This window comes from Palaemon carinicauda, chromosome 15, assembly GCF_036898095.1.
Source record: "Palaemon carinicauda isolate YSFRI2023 chromosome 15, ASM3689809v2, whole genome shotgun sequence".
NCBI lineage: Eukaryota > Metazoa > Arthropoda > Malacostraca > Decapoda > Palaemonidae > Palaemon > Palaemon carinicauda.
The window spans coordinates 45262430-45288381 of NC_090739.1; the positions used below are offsets into that span (position 1 = coordinate 45262430).

Here is a 25952-nt window from a genome sequence, read left to right on the forward strand (position 1 = left end):
GCCACTAATTTTCTTTTTTTTTTTTCTTAGTATCATTGTTCTTTTTTGTACTTGACCTGAAAACAGCTTACCTTTGAATAATATAAATGCAATTACATTGTTAGCTGGATCCCCTTGCCCAATATAAATCAAGGGGTGGTGCCTAGTGCTCCGTTCTCTTGACCTGTTACCTATATTTTTTGGGTATTCCACCTTTTTACCTTTTTGTGTAGTGAACGTTGGAGTGTAGTCAGCATTCGGACACACGGCAGTTTGGGTGCTACCTCTGGCCACAGTCCGCAAACCACTACATAATTTTTGGTGCCCAGACCCTGGAAACATCAACTGTTAGTCATGGCATCTACATTGACTAAATGCCGAAAGGCTAAGAAGAGCCAGAGCCAGGATGTGGAGAGTCTGGTCAAGATTGTTGGTGACCTGGCAACTCAGGTCAAGTCCCTGACACTTCAAGTGGCGGCCCTGAAGAGCGTTGAGCCATCACCAACGTGCCACTGGGGTCACAACCACGGTGACCACCAGTGCTCCTTCTACGTGCCTGGCTTGGCCAAATATCAATGGTTTGGCAATCCCAGTACTGGAACAGAGCCAGTGATTGGAGATTTTCACCCCCCTCCAGGTTTCTCACCGTTACTCCCCCCTGTACCAGGTTTCTGGAAGTCTCCTGCTTGGAGTGGACCGCTTGCTCCCTCGCCTGTTCCGGCAACTAACCCCGTTAGTCCGCCAGAGACTGCAGCCAGAAAAGGCTCCAGCAGCTACGACTGAGGCAGTTCTTGCCCAGACAGGGGCCATTCCAAAGCGGAGACACCAGGCTAAGGAAAAGGCCAGAACAGCATTACCTGATACTTTGACTATGTCCCAGGAATCCACCATCGAAGATTTTGGTAGAGAGACTTCTGGTGACACTTCCAGCTCCTGTCCCAGTGTCAGCTTAGACGATACTGTCTCCTCCAACCACATCCAGTCCCTCGAGACAGAACGCAGTCTGTCTAGTCTGCTCAAGGTCCTCGATTCTAGGAAGAACCCCAAGCCTGGAATCTTCCAGCTAGAAACTTGCCAGAGTCTTGCCCGATTCCTAAGGGATTTTGAGGCCTACTGTGCGAGTAAATATACAGTACCGCAGGAAGCTCTGGCCGGTGGACCGTTGAGTTAGGAAGATTACCAAAGGGGGAAATAAAGGAGGCGTTATCGGCCATAGGGAGTCCCAAGATCTCATACCCCGACATGAAGAAACGCCTCCTCGACTGGTGGCGAGAAGCCCGAGAAAGACGTGATGCGGGTAGGAAGGCCCGGTTCAGCAGTGCCACCTGTGGCAAGGGCGAACTGCTGAAGATTTACGCCGTGCGGTTGGCCTCCCTGTATAGGTCGGACTATCCTCACCGTAGTTTGGACCGGAGAGAGCCGAGGCGAAAGCTCCTCAGAACTGTTCCAAGCAGAGCTGTGAGTTGGTTGGAACAGTCTCTGGCTACCATTAATGTCTCCGCTGGCTGTCAGGCCACTTTGCAGGATGTTCTACACCTGTTGAGTGTTCTCGACGAAGCATCCCGTCAGCAAAGCCAGAAGGCAGATTATTTGGTCATCAGTCGTGTGGGACAGTCATGGCACGGCTTGTGACAGAGTGTATTCACGCACTCCTCCTCGACCTGTCCCCAAACCTGCACCTGTGGAAGTGCGCCTGCCACCCTCGCGCATCCCGGATAGGTCTCTTCAATTCCGGAGGAGGTATTGTGCTTGGTGCAAAAGATCAGGGCACCTTATGGACGAGTGTCATAGACGCCTCAACCTGTGCCTACGCTGTGGTTCGGCAAACCATCATGTCACACAGTGTGGACGACAGGCGCCGCCTATAAGCAAATCACCAGTCCAGAAGACAGCTAAAGCCCACAGCCCAGGGAGGGAGACCATCTCTGTCCAGACTCCTTCAAGGTGGAGAGCAGTACCGGTGAGTGCTACTCCGACCTCATCGTCCTATTATGGATCAACCAGTAGCCAGGAGAGCCGAAGTGGGAGCAAGTCCAGTGCTTTTTCTTAGACTGTGGAGAAGAAGAGGAAGAGCAAGAGAGCAAAGCCCAGGAAATCAAGAACTGAGGAGTATCATAGGGCTTTAAACACCAGGCCTTCGATGTAGAAGATGGGGCTACATCGAAGGAGGGTGTGAGTGCTAGGGTGCGTGCTCCTAAAATTCCGGTGGCAGCCTCGGAAATGTCAATTTTCAAGGTTACCCTTCAACCTGGAAAGGTCATTGCACCTCCAATGGCTCTTTCATGATTGGCCAGTGATAACCTGTCCTCGACAGTCCAGAGCTTCTGCAACTGACTTTTCCAAGGAGGAAGTAGGAACTGAGGCTGTATTGAAAACCCTTCGTAGGGTTACCCTGTTGCAGTTGGCTCCTGTACCACTCATGATTGTCCCAGTGACCATGTCTGAATTTCCATTGGGAGCGTTGGATGCTCTCATTGACTCCGGAGCTGAGGTCAAACTCCTGTCATCGAGAGTAGTACAGGATTACCAGCTGCAGATGGTACCCAACACCATTGGTCTGAAGGGTTTAGGGCAAATAGGACAAAAGAGCTTAGGTATTGTACTGTTGACTCCTATACTGCATGGAATGACATTCGCCCCAAGTGTGTTCCATGTAGTGCCTTCAGGAACTATGGCTGAGCATGTAATGCTTGGTTACCAGTTCTTGAGAGCAAATGGGGTGATAGTTGACGGAGCCTGAAATCGGCTGAGCGTTGGTAGTACTCCTCCAAGAGCCTCTTTAGGAGTATTATGTCCCGATACGAGGAGCTTGTTGTCAGCAAGTGCTTTATGCACTTGAGGTCCATGTAGCCGATTCAATAAGGATTGCCAGTATTGAGCCAGTACTTGTTCCGGTACTGTAAACTTTACTAAGGGACTTGACACCTCTTTTAGGTGCCCTACTTGTCTGACCAACTGTTGACCGGAAATGTATTATGATGGCGGCATCATAACCCCCGGTCTGTTAAGGAAAGCTACCGTAATTCCTGGCATTCTCGAACTGAAAGATGGAAAAGCCTCAGTTTTAATGAAGGGTTCATCTGAAGAATATGCCAAGATCAAGAAGGGCGATCTCTTGGGGAAGGTGTTCACTATGGCAATGGTGGATGCTCCTATATCCTGCCTGATAACACAGGAGTGTGACCTGACCCCTGAAACGAGTGTATTGGAAGAGATAGACAATCTGTCTATATCCGACAAAATGGACTCTTCTCAGAAGGACCAGTTTTGTCAAATGCTTCGACGTCATCAGTACTGGTAATGATGATGTGGGAGAGTGCCCAAGCACACCAATACGCATCCACCTGTATGACGAAACGCCCATTTATCAGAGGGTTCGATGGTTTGCCAAATCCGTTGCTGACACCATCGAGGAACAGTGCAAGGAGTTGCATGAACTGGGTATTATTGAACCCAGCATCTCTCTGAAAAAAGGACAATAGTATATGGTCATGTGTGACTACCATAGACTGAATAAGGTGGCTGTCTCTGATAAGTTCCCGATGCCTAACATGGCAGATTCCGTATTTGGACTTAAAGGAGTCTAATACTTTACAACCCTTGACCTGGTTCGTGGATACTACCAGTTACCGTTGGCAGAGGACAATAAAGAATACACGGCTTTCTCTACCGCCTTTGGATACTGGCAGTTAGGCGTTTATCGTTTGTACTGAAAAATGCACCTGCTGTGTTCCAGAGAGAAATGCAGAGTATTCTCCAAGAGTTCCCGAAAGCCATGGTTGTTGTCTACATTGATGACATCTCGATACTTGAGTCTTCTTTCGAGGAACATCTGAAACTGGTAGAACGAGTTTTGGCTACTCTCCAGAAGCACGGACTCAAGATAAAACTCGGGAAGTGCTCTTGAGTTCAAGCCGAGGTCCAGTATCTTGGTCATCTGGTTGGACGTTCTGATATGCGTAAGCTACCAGAATACATCCAGAAAGTGTAGGACTTCCCTAAACCTACCATTGTGCATGAGCTACGGGGTTTCCTGGGACTGGTAAGTTTATCCCCATGTGCTCACAGATAGCCAAACCGTTATCTGCGAAGACTGGAGGACGAAAATCCCAAGGGACTAGGAAACTGAAGTGGACTACAGAAGTGGACGGTGCCTTTGTGTGCTTGAAGGAACTGATCAAGGAGGACATTATGTTGTCATACCCTGACTACTCCGCTGATGCTAAACATTTGGAGTTGTTTATTGACGCTTCGGGTGAGGGTGCTGGTGCTTGTCTGTGCCAGGAGTCCTTGGGGCATCTAGGGGAGCGTCGGGTAATAGCGTACGACTCCATAACTTTCCTTGACTGCAAGACCCGTTACTCTACCATTGAGCGTGAGTTGGCTGCTCTGCGATGGGGGGTGAAAACCTTCAAGCCCTTCCTCTATGGTCAGGTCTTCGTGATTCATTCTGATCACCGTCCCCTGATGTACCTTCATGACATGAAGATGGTGGACAGTCATCTACCACGGACACTGGAGGACCTGTCCGAATTTAACTTTATTGTTAACTACTGTCCAGGTGATCAGAATGCCGCAGCTAACTTGTTATCCCGCTGGCCTACACTAACTGACTGTCTATTTGCTACTGAACCCAGCACTCCCATGTTGCCTACTGGAGTGGCCTTGTATAAGGAGGTTCATGGTGGTACAGATTCTCTCATAGAATCCTTGGAGCTAGTCGTGAACTGCTGGACGGAAGGGTCGGGTGTCGCACCCGACTCTCAGCTGAAGGGAGCTAAGCTCCGGGATGCCTTAGTTCAACAGGCTTCAAACTGGACAAGACTAGCAGGAACAGGATCGAGGCAATGCGTTTTCCAGGTACAGTCCCAGCTCTGGAGTTGCTCTTGGTAGCATCTAAGCTATTGAACCTGGAAATCTGGGTCCATAGGGGTTCCACTTGTCCCGTAGTCTATCATAATCCATCCGTGACTGAGCCTCAGTGTGTGCATCTTCAGTGTCTGCCTGGAGTGCATTTTAACCCTCTAATCGAGTTCCGCAATTACGTCCCTCCAACTGACGTGATTCTGGGCCATAAGGCGGAGGTAAAATCTCATGTGCCTGATGCTGAGGGCTTGGTCACTGAAGATCAGGAAGCACCGAAGGATTGTCCTGTAATCCAGTACGTGACAGAAAAGGCACCTCGTCAGTCCAGTTGTACACGTGTCTCAACACTCGGCAGTAGGTATAGTAATGATGCAGGAGACCTTATTTTGTGCTCTTGTTGATACAGGAGCACAGGTTTGTCTTGTAAGTGAGTCTGTACTGAGCCAACTTGGTATAGAGTTCCAGGTACTGTCAGGAGAACAGTTAGAGGGGTTGACTGGTTCCTGCACCAGCATTCTATGCTACGTCCAGTTAGAGGTGAAGTGTCCTTCTGGGTGGAGGCTACCGCTGTTTAACTATGCGGTGGTAGCTGTCAATGACATTAACTTTTTTTTTGTTCTTGGTAGGAATCTACTGGATTCACCCCGAGAACAGTTGGTGTATGACCATACTACTGTTCTTCAGTTGTCTCTCAAGGTACTCTCAGTCTCCCCACTGCATAGCGATTCTGTTCCCTCCATCGAAGCTTATTCCAGCTATTCCATACAAAAACGGAGAGATCTAAGGGTATTATTGTACTGTATTACAGGGTAATATACAGTAAAACTTTACCAATCTAAGATGCATTTGTCTTTTCTAAGGGATACATGTCACCAAGGAGTAGGAGGTCTTGTTTATGATCATTTATTGATGTTTTCCGATTGAATTAGTGGGCAACAAACCATTCGGGCCATTCTCGGATTTTCACCCTGGCCCGGGGCACCCTTCACAGGGGATTCCTGCAATAAAATTGGGAGAAACATATACCATCTATAGAGGTAATTTTTCTGTCCATGTTTATTGGTCCGTAGCCAGATTTACAGTATTCTGACAATTGCCTGCCTGACAAATGTGATTGAAGAGATGATGTCTTTAAGAAGTAACTGCTTGTGACAGATTGTTTGCTTGACAGCGATGAGCTTGGGAAGTTTGCTATTATCCGCTGAAGATACCCGGTTACTTCGGTATTTACCAGTCTGTGGGTGGATATATGTGACCAGTTCCCCCTCCTAGCAAGGGCAGTTGGAGGACAAGGTATCATCCTCCCTTCACAGAAATAGTTGCTTACATCTGATCGCATAACTTGACAATGATAGACTTGAATTGTTTGCTTCTTAAGCAACCTATCAGAGTCAAATGACCCTTGTTCCTTTCAATTAAACCCTATGACCCTTCGGGTTTTCGATAGACGCAATTCCCGAGCGGTGTTGGCTGCCCTACTGTGTAATGGCTACCAGGTAGCCCAAACACTGTGGAGTTTCGTGGAGTGCTCTGGCGCCTGTTCCAGTTTCCGATGGTTGCTTGTACAACCTATCTCACAATTCCTTGAGTCACGTTATGAGCTGTAGCATGCCGGGATTGCTTCAGAGAGTTCAGTCAACAGCGTTACATGCACTAAGGGCAAGTGGAAGTCAATATTGCTTCTGCTAGAATTTTAGGAAGGGCATCTCTCACACCCATCTTGGCGGGGGAGGATGCAGTGGAAGAAGGGGATAAATGAGACATTAGGTCCAATCCTCAGACAGTCCCAATCCTCTGCAAAGGGTGACACGTCCCACTTATTTTTCTATCTCCTGCTGTTGAATCGACATGAAAAGATTTTGACTGCTGGTTATCACTGCAGGTTATTCGCCAAGAATGACATAGACTCATCTTTTGAGAAATAATTTGTGAGTATGCAGTGTGAGCCAATCGGGATCAATTCCATTGCATCCAACCTTGTCTTTTAGAAGAGTGGTTGATTCTAGCACTCCATGATGGTTCTCTGGCTCAGAGTCATCTTTTTGGTTTTGCCTCGTTTGGGGGTTTGGTATAAAACTGCTAAAATTCATCACTGCAATCTCCATGAGAACTGGCATATTTAGAAAGGCAAATAACCTCTAAGAGACAAAAGTTGCTCCATCCTCAAGCTAGACTTCTTACAGGAACACTGAGGGCTGCAATTGCTGGAGCAAATGAAGTTCCTCCAAGGTTTTCTGTCCCCCGACGAAAGGTGTAGCTCAAGTCCTCTCTAGTGGCAACTGAAAACCTTTTAGTATTAGTAGAAATTCTGTGGACTTGCAAGTCTGATAGGATCAGAGCGAAGGAGTCCTGTGTTAGGAGGTGGAAATTAGACCTCCTCTCTCCTTCCCCACATTCGATGCTCTTGGAGGATGCATTAAGAGAAAGGGATTGGGGGGTCACCTGTTGTGACACATGGTCGTGGAGCTGTTCCAACACCTGTCAGCAGTGCCATGCAATTTTTCCTAAATTTGAGCGCAGTGTTGCTGGCTCTTAATCTCCCAATAACTCCTTTCTTGTCACACCGCAGTGTTGTTATCAAAGCATGATTGCGGTATATACAGACAAGGGTATTCTTTGCATGGTATAGAACATCCAGACATAGATAATCTTGGCACGACTACTTGTCTCTCTAGCCGTTTGAAAGTAAGACTTGAGACAACTTGAATGCCCTCCGAGACCCAATTCAGTACAGGCAAGAAAAATTTCAAAGTGGTCAATCTGAGCAGGCACACTTAGATACTGGGCTTCAAGGGACCCTCATCTCCCTCACTTAACCACATTACTCCTGACTACGAAGGGAGTTGCGGACAAAATGTTGGTCTAGGACTGTTCATGCCAGGAAGTTTCTGGAGTATTGTTAACCAGTACGGGCCAACCAGGCACCTAAATTAGAAGCCCTCCGACATTCATGCAACGTTCACACGTTTCCCCCTTCTGCCGGATGAAGAGACTCATTTTCAAGGACATCGTCAGATTGGTCAATGACCATGATAGCTCCATAGTGACAGCAAGCAGCATAGCACCCAAACCTTCTATTCCTGCCTGCAGAGAAATCAAGTGAACTGTTCTCTCCTTTACCAAGCTGCTCATACATCCTCACTAGAGTTTCACCACAATCAGTCGTGTCCCTACGACTTTTCACCTGGAGGGTATTTAACATCTCCTCTCAGAGAGGGTTTTCGCGAGCAATAATTTAAAGGATGACTGGATAACAAACCCCCCCCCCCCCCCCCCGTATGTCATCGTTGGTCTCCTACTGGTCAAAGAAGTCTGTCTGCTAATGTTGATGGAACTGTCTTTCTTTGTACAGTGTTGAGCTTACTGGTCCCTAATCAGAAGTTCGATCACCTGCTCGGACAGTAATTTTTGTACCATGCTCTCGGAAAGGAGCTTCATACCACTTGCCAGTCCTCAGATCACGACTTGACTCTTGGATGGTTTTTTCCTTCTCGTTTTAACCTGCGCTGGGAGAGCAAGCGAAGAACACGGTCTCTTCTACGACATATCCTAGAAGGGGAATAGAGGTTGGGTAACACTGACTTCATCCCCGAATTCATTGCCATGACTCAAACTCTGACTGTAGCTGAGCTGAGGCTTGGATCAACTGTTAATGTGTGCTGTAAGAACACTGAGGCATTATCTTACAACGATCTACAGGAGCTCTCCTACACGTAAACAAGCTTTTTGTACTCCCCGAGGGGATCTAAAACAGTGAAAGCTAATTAAAACTAAAAGAAGATGGTACTCAACTTAGACGACGAAGAGGAAGCCATCATAGGTGGAAAAACTTCCAAAAAACCTGAAATAGGCGCATCAAAAAAACTTCATACAAAGTAGGATCGCTTCGAAGAAAGGAATGACGTCATCAGTGACGTACAGCACCATAAGGGGAGAGGATATATAACGGCTCCTCACCTATCCTCCCTAGATTCATAGTCTGGGTTAAGTCTGTTAGGGATGCAGATTTCTATGGTTATCTACGGATACGTCCCTGATTACACACGATATCTTAGGATAGTCGTTCCGGGGGTTAGAGCCCTGTGATACCTGACAGTAATTCTCTTGTAATATCACTTGCAAAAATATTATACAGTAGGAAGCTGCCGGAACGACCATCCATCAGGACGACATGGCTCGAGCCCAAAAATAGATTTTTCTTACGTCAAAGTCCGTTTTTGTGAGTGTGGGCAGGGAACAGAGGGGGTTCACCAAAAATACAATTTCTTCTTAATTTGGACAGGTCATAGCTGGGGCCTTGAATTCAAACTTTTCTCCACATGATAGTAGACCCACAGCTCATGAGGTTACATACATAGTATTTAAAAAATCTACTCTGTGGCGCAGGTACTCCAAGTACGTGTTTGGAAAAGTCAGATGACTTCTTCAGAGGTCCTATGGTGGTTGCATATATGGTTTGAGATACCTCAGCTCCCTTGCAGGACAAGTAGCAGTCTATCGAGGGCAGACGTTACTCGGAATTAGTCTGGGATGAATGGTAGTGTGTCGGGCTTCTTCTCCCTTCATTTTTCCCTCTCTTGGGGCACAAAATCTGTGGAATTCTTCAAGCTGGCCTCCTGTGTCTGCAGGTAAAATCCATATCCCTTGTGTAGCCAGGAATTTGAAATATATTAGTTAAATCCTTGTTCTCCCAGCGAATGGTAGTCGGGCAATGTCTAGGTTAAGTGGAGTGTTCCACTTCAAGAATCCTTACCTAGTCAATTCAGTGCTTAGTCCTCCTAATGATTGCCCAGGCCATCAGCTCTTGCACATAATCGAGTGTCAAAGTGCCTCTATAACACTCGCACGAAGCACACCCCAGGTCAAATCCCAGTCACTTTGTTTAGGACTTCCACCCACCTAAGGGCGTCTCTAAAGTAGAGCATAAAGGTTGGTATTAGGAGTTGGAAAAAATGTCAAATTGGAAAGTAATATATATTTTTCCTGACTCTACAAACCCGGAGCTCTTTTAAAACATTACAATCGCTAAAATATGTTGTATGGTTAAAATAGTGTCACACTCACTACACCTGCTCTCTGGAATTGAAGAGTTTTATACATGTCCTAGAGTAGAGGTTCTCAAAGTGGGGTCCATGGTACTTTGACAGGGTGTAGGCAAAATTTAATGATGGATGCAGCCAATTTCAATGAGACATGAAGGTGGCTGTACCTCTGTCCTGGAGGTTAGCGATAAAATCAAGGCCTTTAGGGGGAAAACTGAGATGTGGAAAAAGCGAGTCTTGAATGGGATCACAGACATGTTCCGACAACTCGCAGAGTTTTTGGACACAGACAAATCCCCAGTCAAGTTGATAAGAAAGATCTGCTGTCATCTTACCGCACTGACTGATCATTTCAATTCGTACTTCACTGACGTTGACAGCGATGACTGGGACTGGATTTGGGATCCTTTCGTTGCCAGCACATCAGCACATGGTCTCATTGCAAATGCAGAGGAAGAACTGTTGGCGCTGTCATGCGATGAGATCCAGAGGATCTGATTCCATCAAAATACAGTACACATGTAGACTTTTTGGGGTTTCATTAAAGAGGAATATCCTGAACTCTTTGCTGCAGCTTCAAAGGTTTTCCTTCCATTTCCCACTACTTATCTCTGAGGCTTCTTTTCAGCTCTAACAGCCATGAAAACTGAGTACAGGGCTCGGATGCATGTGGAAGATGACAAGGCCAGTCCACACAGACGAGCTATGTTTCACGTGACGGCAGAAGCGTAGAAGCAGCAAGCAAAGTTTGGTATAGTTTTTTTCATATGATTAGCGAAGTGACGAGAGCTGTGCTCACTGGTAGGTTTCTCACCAATGCCAATGATATACTATATTTTTATCCTCTACTTTAAAGTTTGAACATGTCAAAGTTTTATTGGTCCCGTGAGGTAACTTTAACTCGATAGTTGCAAAAACAACACCCTTTCAGCAATTGGGATGAGTGCGCCGATGCTTATCGTGATTGTGATGAAATTACTGCATGGGCTGCCAATGCAAGAGCCCTTGTTACAACTTTGTTGGCGTAACCTACAATGAATGAAGAGTTGCAGCAATTTCTAAAATAACTATGGGCACTAATATTAATGATGTTATTCAAGATGAGGTGAAGCAAAAACTAGCAGATCCTATATCAATGCCTGCAAATTATAGACAATCTTTATTCTTTATATGTCTCTTGTATAATATGTAGATAACAAGCATTAAATACTCCTACCCCTGAGGATCCAACAATTTATTTTGGCATCATCCTTTCATGTAACCATAATGTAAATGTGTTTGTGGTAGCTCAAGTCCAACTGATTACCGTCCAATTTCCATAACTCCCGTATTATCTAAAGTTTTTGGACATCTTTTGGCAAAATGTCTTGATATATTTTCTGAAGGTAATCATCTGTTCCCTAGGTTGCAATATGGTTTTTGTAAAGGCCTTAAGAGCATGTGATACCCTTCTTTCTATCTCAAATGCTGTAAAGAAATCCCTTGATTGTGGTCAGGAAGTTTGTATGATTGGCCTTGATTTTAGTGGTGCCTTAGACTGTGTTAACCATGAGGCCCTCGTTTTCAAACTCAAACAGTTGGAAGTGGGTGGGTTGTTTCTTAGCCTTAATATTGAAATATTAAGCAATAGATCGCAGCAGTTGTTGTTGATGGGCACCATAGTGAATATAGTAATGTGATACTTGGTGTTCCTCAGGGTGTATTCTTGAACCATTGCTGTTTATACTACTGTATATACACATGACATGTGGTTTGGCCTAATGCAGATGATGCTACACTCTTTGCATCAATTCCATCTCCTGAAGGTAGATCTGGGGTTGCTGAATCCCTTAATAGAGATGTGGCTAAAGTTAGTGCATAGTGCAAATTATGGGACATGAAGTTGAATCCTAACAGAACTCACAGTATGATTGTAAGTCGAGGATAGTTAAGGAGTTTTAGTACTAGAAGATTACCTTCAGATTTAATCAATCGGTAATCCAGTCAGCTCAGTTGTAAATGGTAAAAATTATAAAAATTACATTCAAATACATAGGCAGGCAAGTCAATTACCTTCATCTTAACTGCATTACATCCAAGAGCAATGTACTACTGTATATTGGTAAACAGTTATTATCTTTAGATTTGGAGGTTTAAAACCCCCAGTACATTTTACATGTTCTCTACTATGTACTTACTGCTCAAGATGACCAAGTGGATTAATGAAAACAAAGAAAACAATGTACACGATATATTTCACTTTATCAGAATGTAAACAAACAGTAAAGCTTTTTCCAATATTGTATCAAGCTGCTAATATTGATGTTTTACTAGCCAATTTATCTTCAAATGACCCTAGGTTTTATGTCTAACAATGCATATCATATCACACTTTTTTTTTTTAATCAACTATACTAACTGATTTAACCTTCTAGGGCTATTTTTCAGAATAAATCTGTATTACATAGGTGTGGCATGAAAGTCAGTAGAAAACAATAATGAACTACATAAGTCATTGTAAACTGCAATATTATGAAGCGTTGCATTGCAACTTACACCATTTAAGGAGCAGTTTGAGGAAACAGATGGCATGGAGACGTATGGTGTCCACTGGCAGTGACCGGCAACTTGGCTCCTTACAAGTAAAGCTGAAATTCATTATTCATCATTACTGGAGGAGCAGCCGCTACCCCATACTTGCTCTGCACATTGTCCCACCCCTGTATTGCGTTATGTCTGGATTATACTGTTGAATGTTCCAGCATGACTAAATGTATTCAGGATATGTACAGAGTTGCTTATAATTCCAGACAAAAACATTATTCAAATATATATATTTTTTTGGTTCTCTGAAGCTATTTTGTTTTAAGAGCAGAGCAAGAAAGAAGAAAAAAATTACAATTAGCACACTAACACCACATCAAACTGTAGGCATTACCAAGAGGCAACACTGAGATTTACAGATGACCAGGAGGAAAACCATCTCCGCAACATACTGTATTGATATAATCTTCTAAAACATCCATGAAAGGACTGCTTGGAGTGGCTAATCTTTGTTCACTCATCAAGAATCAGTTTGGCGCAAATTTCAATATATATATTTATCTAAATAACAGATGATCAGTAAGCTGTTTGTTCATTCCCTGTCAAATGAACAAACTGACAGAATATGCACAAAATTTCAATTGTTCTTACACTACCTGTAACCAGGCTTTTGGGTCCCTTAACAAGCAACTTGTGCGTAACCATACGCGGGTAACAAACTACAAGCTACTAAGGTACAAAGTATTCCTGGGAACTCAAACTACAAAGAATGAGCTCAAGTTCAGAAGAATTATGATAATCTTTTCAGATTGTACCGATTTATGCATATATCTTACATGTTAAAACATGTTATAATAAGGATGGATGACACAGTTGTCTCTCACATACAAATCAGATATTGAATATTGATACAATAATTTTCAATACTTTGTGCTTCATGAAAACACACATCGACTAGGGAACTTTGGAAAATTAATTACATTAATAAATTTCAATTATTACTTTTATAACATTTTACTACATCATGAGAGACTAAGATAAAATATTAATTCTTTGACAGCAGTTATGCCTACAATATAGTTAGCGCATTATATAAATACTTAACCGCAGCAATACGAAACTGCCCACAACTTAGAAAAGAAAAAAAATAAGATAATAAACCTGTGCTCCTAAAATACCCCCAAAATTTACCATTGCAAGCACATTCCCCTCTCCCAAGAGAAAATCTTTTAAGGTCTTTTGGGGACTACAATACACCTCAACATGATTTACATATCAAAATAAAAGACATATGAATCAAAAGTGAGTTGTGTGTGTGGCACCAGCCTTTTTGCATGGTTTAATTCCAGTGTTGTATTGTCAAGATTAACAAAAAAAAGGAAAAAAAAAAAGAAAAAAAAAATGGTATATCACTTACCTATTCAAGTACAGGGGTAATTAAGAAAATTATGCTTGTAATCACAAATTCACAGGTAGGATCTATGGATTAAGTCTTGGCAATATAACAAGAAATTAAATTTACACCTGAGAGGATGAAGGCATAACATCCAAGCATTCTTGACCTATTCTTACAACTGATAGAATATCCAATCTTATAAAATATGGCATTTCTTCTTGCTTCCTGTCTTTCCATTCTGGCCTTGGGGTGAATTGCGGTTGATTTGCCGTACCAAGTCGTAGAAGATCTCGTTAACATTGATTTTGGCCTTTGCAGAAGATTCTAGGAATGCACATGAAAAGGATTTGGCAAGGTTCAATCCTTGGTCTTTCCCCACTACTCTTTCATCCTCCAAATCACATTTGTTGCCCACTAAAATCATTGGAACATTGTCAGTGTCCTGAAAAGACAATACAGTAAAATCATTGGGGAAAATTTTTTTCATTAGATTAAATTAATAAAATACAGGTCTACTCAACAAAAGATACAAAAAAAAACTTAATACTGTATTCAGTATTTAACATAAATGCAGACTATATACAAGGATCAACAACCTTAAATAAAATATTTTCCTTTTGCTTCAAAGTCTAATTTCTATAACAACCATAATAAGGCAATATTTCAAAGTTTTCAAGACATTCAAAGACAATTCTCCTCTCATTATTATCTAACCAAAACTACTTTAAATAATGAAGAGTAAAAGGCTACCCTCTTGACATCAAAATTTTTTTTAACCATGCAGAAAAGTTTAACTACTAAATTCTGAATAGATGGCAATTCAGGCCCTTGATTGCTGCATATCAATTACTCCTCGCCAAACTTTTCAACTTTAATCACATAAAATTACTTAAAAGATATAACATCAAACTTAACACACTATAAATATTAGGGCAGTAGCAAGCTACGAGAGCAATAAATGAGGCAAAGTGAAACTGGCTAAACCAACAAAAAATATCCATAATATTTGATAAGTTAAAATGATTGTGTGACAAGATTGCCTCAACTTAAACTAAAGTCATCTGTGATGCTCTCTAGGTTTTGGGCATTGTAATACTTCACGTACTGAAACTACATCCATTAAAGGGCAATATCTCCCATCCAGAAGTCTCGAGTATCTGGAGACAGCTGACCTCAAAACTAAAGCCTTCAATCTAATTTTATTCTTTCAGCTATGAGGAGCACCCAAGCAAAACTCGGTTGACAATAGTGTGATTAATTTTACCTTAGACAATGAGACATCATCATCTACACCTATTGACGCAAAGGGCCTCTTTTAGATTTCGCCAGTCGTCGTCTTTTGAGCTCTTACATCAATACTTCTCCATTCATCATCTACTTCACATTTCATAGTCCTCATCCATGTAGGCCTGGGCCTTTCAAATTTTCTAGTGCCTTGTGGAGTCCAGTTTTAAGTTTGGCGAATTATCTAGGGGAGTGCAAAGAGCATGCCAAAACCATCTTCATCTACCCCTCACAATGATCTTATCCATGTATGGCACTTAAGTACTCTCTCATAGTTTCATTTCTAATCCTGTTCTAGCATTAAACTTCCAATATAGGTATTCTCCTCAGGGCTTTGTTCTCAAATCTACAAAATCTGTTGGATATCGTTTCACTGTCATACCAAGACTCATGTCCATACAGTAACACCAATCTCACTAAACTGATATATGGCCTGACTTTTATATGTAATTTCAGCCAATTTGATTTCCAAATTTTACTTAACCTAGCCATTGTCTGATTTGCTTTTTCCAATCTTTCATTAAACTCAAATTTTAAAGATCCTATATTAGAGTTCACAGTTTCTAAATACTTGAATGATTCCCCCCTCAATCTTTTCTCCTTCCAATGATATTTCATCTTTTATTGCATATTGCATTCTCATCATCTGTGTCTTTCTTCTCTCTATCTTGAGCCTGACCTTGTGATATTTCATGCATTCTGGTAAGCAAGCTTTCCAAGTCCTTTGGTATTCTGCTAGTAAGGGCAGCGTTATCAGCATACTCTAGGTCAGCTAATTTCCTGTTACAAATCCTACTCCACTGTTCTATGCATTACAAAATCCATGTGGAGAATGAACAACATGGGTGACAACACATTCCCTTGGAGTACTCCACTTCACTGGAAATTCATTTGATAGGACTCCACTAAAATTATTTTTGCACTTGCTATGCTCATGAACAAACAATCAAATTTACATATTTAAGAGGAACTCCATAATACAGGATTCTCCACAAAATTGGTCAGACCACACTATCGGAGGCTTTTTCAGTTCACAAATAGACCATAAGACATTTTTTATAAATTTATATGAATAAGTGAAGTGTATTCACCATTTAAAATAATTCAATTCAATTTGATTTGGCAAAAAGTTTGCTCTACCTTCTGTATTTCAGTTTACAAGGAATTAATTTTGTTAAGATTGTCATAAAATAATATCAACTCCTTTCCTACGATTACGTTTACGTCAAAAACATGCTTGGTGATAAAGAAAGTGACATCCGGATACATCATTATTATTACAAGCTAAGCGACAAATATAAACCATATGGAGGTTAAAATTACTTTTATATCCTACAAAAGAGAATAGCACATGATCATATATCCCACACAGCTCACACACTGGATATTTTAGTAAACAATCTCCTCTCCCTACTGTTGGCCACTCCTCTTTTCTTCAGTCAACCAACAAAATCTTTGGGATTCTTTCCTTTATTTCTGATTATATAAGAGCTATTTTAGTCTGTTTCCATGTTACCATATCAGAATAACACCACACTCTCTAGCTAATGGGGATATTCCCTACCCGAGGCATTACTCAAACCCCAACCCAACACCCCCCAGGTTAAAGACGTAGGGATTCTCACATTTCACCTAACCACCGATTGAAATACTTGCTATTTTAGTCATTCCCAATTATGCAAGGTCTATCTTAAAGGTGAAAACTAAAGTGTGATAATCTCAGCTGCTTGTTTTGATGTTACCTGCATGTTTTGCATATATGGTAGGCCTATAGCCTATAAAATTTGGTATAAATTTGCTTGATTTTATGCCTTGGGAAACTTTTTACAGATACAACGGACTATCAGAGGTACCGGACACCCTTCCCTTTTATCAGTCAGTTACGGCGAGGTTCTACTGTACCTATATTTGATTACAGACTAAGGCTTTAAAATGACAAATTCGTAGATAATTTGTATTTTTCTCAACTATACAAACCTTAGCTATTTAATAGGGGTATTACTTTCGGCGTAGCTGAAATGACGAGCCATTAGAATTTCAACGAGGGTTTACTACCCCATCGCTAGTTAGCGGGGGTAGGGGAGGGTAGCTTGCTACCGGGCCCCCCTCACACACACCTGTGCTTGAGCGCAATTTGCTTGGAGAGGTAGGACTTCAAGGGGGATAGGGCTGGCGGGCAAGTTTGATTAAATAGCCAAGGTTTGTATAGCTAGGAAAAATACAAATTATCTACAAATTTGTCATTTGTTCCGTAACTGACATAAAAACCACGCTCTTTAATAGGGGGTGACTCACCCATTAGGAAGGGTGGACGTCCCAGCCAGTACTGGCTTTTAGCTTTGACCAGGGGGTCGTTATTCCAGTGTGTCAGCACTCAAAAATAAGGAGTCCCTGCCCCTCGCTAGAACCTTGCTACGCAAGGACTGCGGCTTACGCAACCTGTGTGTGAGGGTATAATAAAGTGTGACTCGTCCTAGGAAGTTGACCTGTAGTCCTTTAGATGGAAACTTTAGGCTAGGACTCTCTCCCAATACCACCTCGTCAGGGTATGGGGACGTGACAGTATTAGCTTAATACTAGGAACACAAGGAAACATGGTTTACCTGCAGTGGTTTGAGGTCAGCTATGCAGAGAACCCAGGATGCTGCTTTCTCCAAGAGAGGGGAAGATGAAGAAAAGAATAAGGGCCAGACAAACATTTTCATTCATGCAGACTAAGACCGGGTAACAATGCCCTCAACCCTCTGCTACTTGTACAATAAGGAGCCTGAGGTTTTAAACCAGCTGTTGTGCAGCCACCACAGGGCCGATAGAGAACGTATCGAGCCTCCTGTGGATCACGTCTTGCAGGTAGTGGACTGGGAAGGTTGTCCGACGCTTCCACACCCCAGCTTGAAGAACCTGCGTCACTGAGAAATTCTTTTTGAAGGCCAGAGACGTAGCTATGCCCGACATCATGTGCTCTAGGGCGACGTGACAGAGGAGGGTCTGGATTCAGGGACAGATGAATCACCCTACGAATCCATGCCGAGATGGTGTTCTTGGTGACCCTCCTCTTAGTCCTCCCTGTGCTAACAAACAACGCTTGCACCTGAGGACGGACTGCAGCCGTTCTTTTGAAATATAGCCTCAAACTCCTTACTGGGCACAGTAGGAGGTGGTTTGGGTCATCTGTTACAGAACAGACTCGAAATCTGGAAGGAGTCGAACCGAGGGTCCGCTACCCCCGGATTCAGAGTCTTAGCAATAAACTCAGGGAGGAATTTGAACGTTACCTGCCCCCATCCCCTTGAATGGGCGATGTCATACGAGAGACCATGAAGTTCAGCTAGTAGGAACACCGTCTTCCAAGTTAGGTGGCGATCTGAAGCCTGGCGTAATGGTTCATAGGGAGGTCTCTTAAGAGACCTGAGAACTCGAACCACGTTCCATGGAGGAGGTCTCACTTCCGACTGAGGGCAGGTAAGTTCGTAACTTCGTATGAGTAGGGAAAGTTCCAGCGAAGAAGAAATGTCCATTCCTTTAAGCCTGAAGGCTAGACTTAGGGCTGAGCGATAGCCTTTCACCGCCGAGACCGAAAGGTGCATTTCTTCCCGCAAATACACGAGGAACTCCGCTATTGTTGGAATAGTGGCATCGAGTGGAGAGATACCCCTTCCACGACACCAACCACAGAAGACTTTCCACTTTGCCTGGTAGACAGATGCAGATGATTTTTGCAGATGTCCAGACATCCTGATCGCAACTTGTTGCGAAAATCCTCTCTCTGTGAGGAGATGCTGGATAGTCTCCAGGCGTGAAATCGTAGCGAAGCTATGACTTTATGGAAGATGGTGGCAAGTGGTTGTCTGAGTAGATCGTGTCGCGGAGGGAGTTCTCTCGGAAGTTCCGTTAGGAGTTGCAGAAGGTCCGGAAACCATTCCGCGTGATGCCATAGCGGAGCTATGAGGGTCATTGAAAGATTGACCGATATTCTGGTCTTGTTGAGCAACCTCCTCATCAGACAGAACGGGGGAAAGGCGTACACGTCGATGTTGTCCCACTGTTGCTGGAAGGCATCTTGCCAGAGCGCCTCGGGATCCGGGACTGGGGAGCAGTACAGCGGAAGCTTGAAGTTCAGAGCTGTTGCGAACAGATCCACAGTCGGGGAACCCCACAAAGTCAGGACTTTGTTGGCTGCTAGATGATCCAAAGACCACTCGGTATTCACTATCTGAGACGCTCTGCTCAGATTGTCGGCGAGCACATTCCTCTTGCCTGGAATGAAACGTGCCGATAGTGGAATCGAGTGGACTTCGGTCCATCTCGGTATCTCTACTGCAAGATGGGATAGCTGCTTCGAAAAGGTACCTCCTTGCTTGTTGATGTACGGCACTAATGCGGTGTTGTCGCTCATCACCAAAACAGTGACCCGCTAGGTATTGTTGGAACTGTTGAAGGGCCAAGAAAACGGCCTTCATCTTTAGAAGATTTATATGGAGGCACTTTTCTGATTCTGACCACAGGCCTGAGGTCCTGTGGTGCAGAACGTGGGCCCACTACCCTTTCTTAGAGGCGTCCGAAAAGAGCATCAAATCCGGGGGGAGGACGAGAAGATCCACTCCTCTTCGTAGGTTCTCGTCTTGTCACCCACCATTGGAGGTCTGTCCGTTCCGCAGGTCCCATAGGGATCATGGCGTCCGGGGAATCGTAACCTTGATTCCACCGGGACTTGAGTCGCCACCGGAGGGATCTCATCCTAAGGCGACCGTTGGGAACTAGATGAGCCAAAGATGAGAGGTGACCGAGGAGATGTAACCACGATTGGGCTGGAAGCTCTTCTCATCTGAGAAAATGGCTTGCGACCTTCCTCAGCCTCGCTATCCTGTCGTCTGACGGGAAGGCTTTGTGGAGATTGGTGTCTATAATCATGCTTAGGTATACCAGTCTTTGAGTGGGAAGCAGAGAGGACTTCGAGATTTACCATGATCCCCAGATCCTGGCAAAGTCCCAGAAGTATGTCTCGGTGTTGAAGAAGGGATGACACCAAGTATGCTAGGATCAGCCAGTCGTCCAGATAACGGAGGAGACGGATGCCGATCCTGTGTGCCCACGATGATATTAGGGTGAACACTCTGGTGAAAACCTGTGGTGTTGTGGAGAGACCGAAATACAGCACCTTGAATTGGTACTCCTTGTTGTCTAGGCTGAATCTTAAGTACTTCCTTGACGACGGATGGACTGGGATCTGGAAGTACGCGTCCTTCAGATCCAGCGTACACATGAAGTCTTGTGGTCTCACTGCAAGTCTGACCGTGTCTGCGGTCTCCATGCTGAACTGAGTTTGTTTGACAAAATTGTTCAGAGCCGAGAGGTCGATGACTGGTCTCCAGCCTCCAGACGCCTTCTTTACAAGAAAATGTCGACTGAAGAAGCCTGGGGACCCGTCGACGACCTCTTGGAGAGCGCCCTTCTTCAACAAGGTCTGGACTTCTGCCCGAAGGGCTTGCCCCCTTGCTGATCCCATGGCAAAGGAGCTCAATGACACTGGATTCGTTGTCAGGGGAGGTAGAGCTGTTGTGAACGGGACGCAATATTCCCGACTGATTACGGAAATCATCCAGGAATCGTCCCAGAGTTGCTGCCACATGTCTGCACAACTTTGTAGGCATCCCCCCACTGGTGGACATGTAGGGGGACTGCCAATCCTAGCGTTTGCAGCCTCGGCTGCTCCCTCTAGGATTTTTCCCTCCCATTTAGGACTTTTTGCCTTTCCTGTCCTTGACAGGAAAGGGCTTGGACACCATTGCCTTCGCTGCCGTTGTCGGTTTCGTGGTCTTGGTAGGACAGGACTGCTGGGGCGCTGGAGGCTTATAGGGCTTGGATGTCAAAGCCCTATGTAGGAGGGAGTCTTGGTGGGATTTCCTCCACCTTTCAGCAGCATGTTCTACGTCTTTAGGCTCAAACAGGTTCGTTCCCTCCACGGAAGAATGCCTGAGCCTGCTTATCTCGGTGCTAGGGACCTTCTGATGGAACCTCTCAGCCACCGCATCCCGAAGTTTCAGGATGGTGTTCGCCCACAAGTTCGGGACTTGGTGGGCCAGAAACTCGGTCGTGCGAGTGCCTGAGAGGAGGAACGTCTCCATAGTTTTCCTGGTACGTTCTTTGGAGAAATCCTCCGAACGTATCAGGATACCTAAGGTCCCTAACCAGATATCCAGCCACGAAGTGGCTTGCATAGCACACTTCGCAACCTTCTCCTGATTAAGGATCTCGGTCGCCGAGAATGAGACCTGCCGGTTCGAGAGTGTCTCAAGAGGGACTCCCCTGGTAAGCTCTTCCAAAGAATGGTGAAGAGGAATAGCTAAACAAGGCTCCTCTAAGATCTCAAAAGTACCTCCTCTGCTGTGCGCGAGGAGGTGAGAGAAGCTTGTTGCCGGCACTGGATCGGCTGGAGGAGGCTAACTCAGAGAGCTGGACCGCGATCTTGTCCCTGGTACTCTTAACCCCCTGAGACCAGGGCAGAGCCACACTGGCCTTAGAAGGTTTTTGAGTTCCAAATACTCGGTCCAAGACCGTGTCTTTGCCCTCTCGAGGGGAATCTCTGGGTCAGCAAACCCATTGAGAGTCCTCACAAGAGTCAGAACCTGCCAAAATGCATGTTCTGACTCCTGTAGCTCTCCTCCGGATGTTGGACTCGCAGCAAAGTCTCCTGTCCCCAAAGGCTCTTCTTGGGGAGAATCGCGGACGTTCTCAGAGTGACTAGCAGGCTCCATCCTAAGTCTCGTCGAGGATTTTGGAACTGTCTTAGAGTCCTTCGACTCCCTCCTGGGAGGGATGCAGGACTCCAACAATGACGGAGGCAGGTTCTTCTCCACCCCTACCCGGGAAGACTTTTCAGCGCGAGGTGGGGTTTCCCACATTGGTGCGATGGGGGAACGTCTCGCCTCACGTGACTCCCCTGAGGACGGGAAATCCTCGTCCGACAGGGAGGGAGAAAAAGTCTGGGGGGGAGGGGAGGGAACCTGCCTCGAGGGCTTACGAGGAGACAGCTTAGCTCTTGGATAAGTCACCGCGTCCGAAACTCCTCTTTTTCTCTTCAGGGGGGTAGACAGCCAAGGATTTGTGGCCCAATTCAGAGAGAACAGGCTTGAAAGCCTGTGTAACCGCTCTGACTAGTGCCCCAAACCATGGCTGCTGGCTGACAGCTGCGCTGTCAGACACTCCCTCTGGAGGAACAGGCATCGACTGATCCCTGGGAGGAGTTTCCATAGGGGGTTTCGCCCGAGAAGCAAAGGAAGAACAAGAAATGTTCCTGGACCTTTCTGGAAGCTTCCCTTTCACCGGCGAGCGCGCTGTTCTGCGCTTGCGGGGAGGGGAATGAGGCGATGGCGACCTTGCCGTGCGTTGTCCTGCAGCCGCACGCGCAGGAGGGTATTGGCGCTTGCGCGATGGGGAATACCCGGGGTCGCGTGCGCAGGCGAGCGATGGCGCGTGGAAGCGTGCGCAGGAGGCTGATTGTGCGCTCAAGCGCGCAGGATCAGGATGATGGGCCCGTGGCCGTGCGATCCTCGCGCCCCAGAAAATGTTGTAGGGGGCGCGCGCAGGAGAGATATCCCTTGCGTGCAGGTGCGCAGTCGGAACCTATGTGCGTTGGCACGCCTCTTGTGGGCGCACGTCAGGCTGGCGGTGCATAGCTGCTGTAGGGGATGAGCGTGGGCGCGCACGTATCCTCGTAGGCGCAAGCAAGTGAACGCGTGCTGGCGAGGGATGGCGCGCAGGAGATAGCAGGCGGCGAGTTGGCGAGCGCTTGAGAGTAGGTGAAGTCTTTGACTTCCCTACCGCCCCCAGATCCGAAGATCATGGGCGCGCAGGAGATGGCAGTACGTAGGCGCTGGATCGCAGGAGATGACAGTACGTAGGCGCTGGCACGCAGGCGATCGTTGGCGCGTTGGCAAGCGCCAACGCGTAGGAGAGCGCTGGCGCGCAAGGTGTTGACGTGCAGTAGGTTGATGGCGCGCTGGCGAGCAGGAGAGCACTGGCACACTATCTCAGGAACAGCCTTGCATTCAGGAGACCGTTGGCACGCATGTTCAACATGACGCGTAAGGGACGTGTGCGCGCGATGGCGCATGCGCCCTTGTTGCCCCGAAGGGACCGGTGCCTGACTATGATAGACAGGGTTCGTTGGCGCGTAAAGTGCATCAGCTGCCAGGAACAGCGACGGCAGGTCAGCAGGTCTGTCAGGTGGAAAGTCAACGTGCCCTTTGAAAGGACGACCTTCCACCGAAGGGGATCGCGAACGATCCGCAGAGGTGTCCAGGACCGTAGCAGGAACAGTCGGTGATCGTTGATGAGGCTCCTCTGCGGCAGACTGCAACGGCGATGATGAACCGAAGAGGCGCCTCCTAAACGCTTTATAAGGTGAAGGAAGGCCTCTCCAGCGAAGAGGAAGGCGAACCTTGCGACGCATACGCCCTCTAGGGGCCGATGGATCAGCAAGCTGACCTTCAGCAGTCCTCCGAAGAGGTTTCTGCGAGTGAACTCCCCCGAGGGGGAGAATCACCGGCAGGAGAGACTGTTGGACTAGTTTCTCCCTCGTAGGTTGAGCAGGAACAGGAGAAACTAAGCCTTCAGCTACTGCGGGATGAGAAGAGGCAGAGGTATTAGGAGATACCGCATTGGATACCTCTGACACCATAACGTCGACATTAGACACAGGATCAACCTCTGCCAAAGTTGGCGATTGCTTGACAGCGGCACCCAATCGGATGATGACAAGAAGTGCTTCCTTGGAGGGCGAACCCTCGAGCCCCAAGGAAGACCAAAGCTGAAACAAACTGGTTAAAGATAAATCCTCCCCAGGGGGGAGAGGTGGAGCTGCCTCGCTAGGGGAGGCAACGCCATCTCTCGAACCCCGAGTTAGGGAAACAGAACCACGGTCTACCCTACCACTCGACGGTCTCTCGAAAGAGACCGATCGAGCAGGAGCTTCGGAGGAGGTTTGGGCAACGGAAGAAGAGTCCTTGGGATTTTCTCCTTTCAAAGAAAACTTTGAAGGAGAAATATCCCGCCTGGACTTCTTACGTCGCCGAGAAAACCTCTCCCACTGGGAGGTAGACCACTCCCTACATTCACCACACTTATTATCACTATCACACCGTTGACCTCTACAGTAAGAGCAAAGGGTGTGAGGGTCTGTCTCGACCGCCGACATTAATGTTCCACAGGGCGGTCGGGTAATCCAGGACAGGTGCGCACAATCGCAGAGGCCAACTTCACACTCAAACCTGTTAAAGAAAAAGCAAAAAGACATTAATGGCTGCCAAGAGAGAGGCGAGGATGAGAGCGGACACGTCCGACTACCATCCGAGCCGAGAGCAAAGTGAGCTCAAGCACAGGTGTGTGTGAGGAGGGGGGAGCAAGCTACCCCCCCTAACTAGCGATGGGGTAGCAAACCCTCGCTAAATTCTAATGGCTCTTCATTTCAGCTACGCCGAAAGTAATACCCTTATTAAATAGTGTGGTTTGTACGTCAGTTACGGAACACACACAGGGTTGCTATTTTGTCAGCTGATTTCTAGTTTTAGCAGACATTACCACATTCTAAAAAAAACCATAATTTTTAATGGTAATTGTACTTTAAAGGTATTTTAGTATTCTATTTTTCCATCTTGGGAGCATTGTTACCATCAATAATTACCAAGTTTTTTCTCTCCCTGATCTGCTGATATCAAGCTCCCGCTACTGTATTAACATTATGTGCAAATACAAAAAACAAGGAGTATCGTTTATAAAATTTCTTAAGTAATTCAATATATCTTCTTAATGAATATTAACATCAGCACCAATATGTTAACAGAACATATTTTTCATACATTTCGTTTATAGCCATTAATATTAGTTATCATATTACGTCCTCTCTCTGTGTACGGGAAGTTTATTATTAAATCTTCATATTCCCTTAAACATTATTAGAAATACTTAGTATTATTCCTTGATGTTTTGCTAATGGGAACACTAATATTACTCAGTAACATCTTGAAAGGATATCACTCCATTTGCCACCTCGTCTTCTGCCAGAAATACATCACCAGACATGTGACGTGAACCCAACAAAGAATGATTTGCATAATAAGTAAAACCCTTTTCTGTTTCTCTTGCAAGAAATATATTAAAATAACTTATGAGATGTATGAGTAGGGAGGGAGGTGCTAGACTGAAGGTCACCTTGAATGGAGTTACCAGAGAAGAACAGAAGTTCACTTCAAGTACTTGGGTTCTGTTGTTGCTGCAAATGGTGGAGTGGAAGCAGATTATGTCAGAGTGAATGAAGGATGTGAAGTGTTGGGGGCAGTGAAAGGAGTGGTGAAGAATAGAATTAGGAATGAATGTAAAGAGTTTTTGAAAGTGATTGAACCAACTGTGATGTATGGATCAGAATGAAAGTGACAAGAGAAATTGGATGTGTTCGAGATGAAGTGTCTGAGGAGTACGGCTGGTGTATCTCAATTGGATAGAGTTAGAAATGAAGTCGTGGATATGAATGATGGGTGGCTTGGCCATGCAGAGGATGGAAAATAGCTGTCTGCTGAAGAAGGGGATAAATGTATGAGTTAATGGGAGAAGTACAAGAGGATGGCCAAGGTTTGGGTGGATGGATAGTGAGGAAAGCCATAGATGACAAGAGGATAGATGTGAGAGAGGCATAACACTGCTAGAAATAGGAATGAATGGCGAGCGATTGTGACAGTTCTGATAAGCCCTGGTGCTACCTCGGGTTACCTAGGTGACCACTGAGTTGGCAACAGTAGAGTCAGCATATGAAACTTATATAAAACAAAATTTTGCTTCATGCGTACCTAAGCTTCTTCCAATATAAT

The 25952-nt window shown here is 45.4% G+C and overlaps 2 protein-coding genes across 6 annotated transcripts in view; both read right to left on the minus strand.

The window, feature by feature from the left end:
- Dip-C (dipeptidase C) overlaps positions 1-25952 on the minus strand; it is a 935347-nt gene that overhangs the window by 317663 nt on the left and 591732 nt on the right. The window lies entirely within an intron of this gene.
- LOC137654595 (ras-related protein Rap-1b) overlaps positions 12103-25952 on the minus strand; it is a 46891-nt gene continuing 33041 nt past the window's right edge. For all 4 annotated transcript variants that reach the window (XM_068388369.1, XM_068388370.1, XM_068388371.1 and 1 more), the window contains one exon: positions 12103-14248. In XM_068388369.1, the coding sequence (XP_068244470.1) occupies positions 14003-14248 (246 nt within the window). In that variant the 3' untranslated portion in view covers positions 12103-14002. The remainder of the gene's footprint in view (positions 14249-25952) is intronic.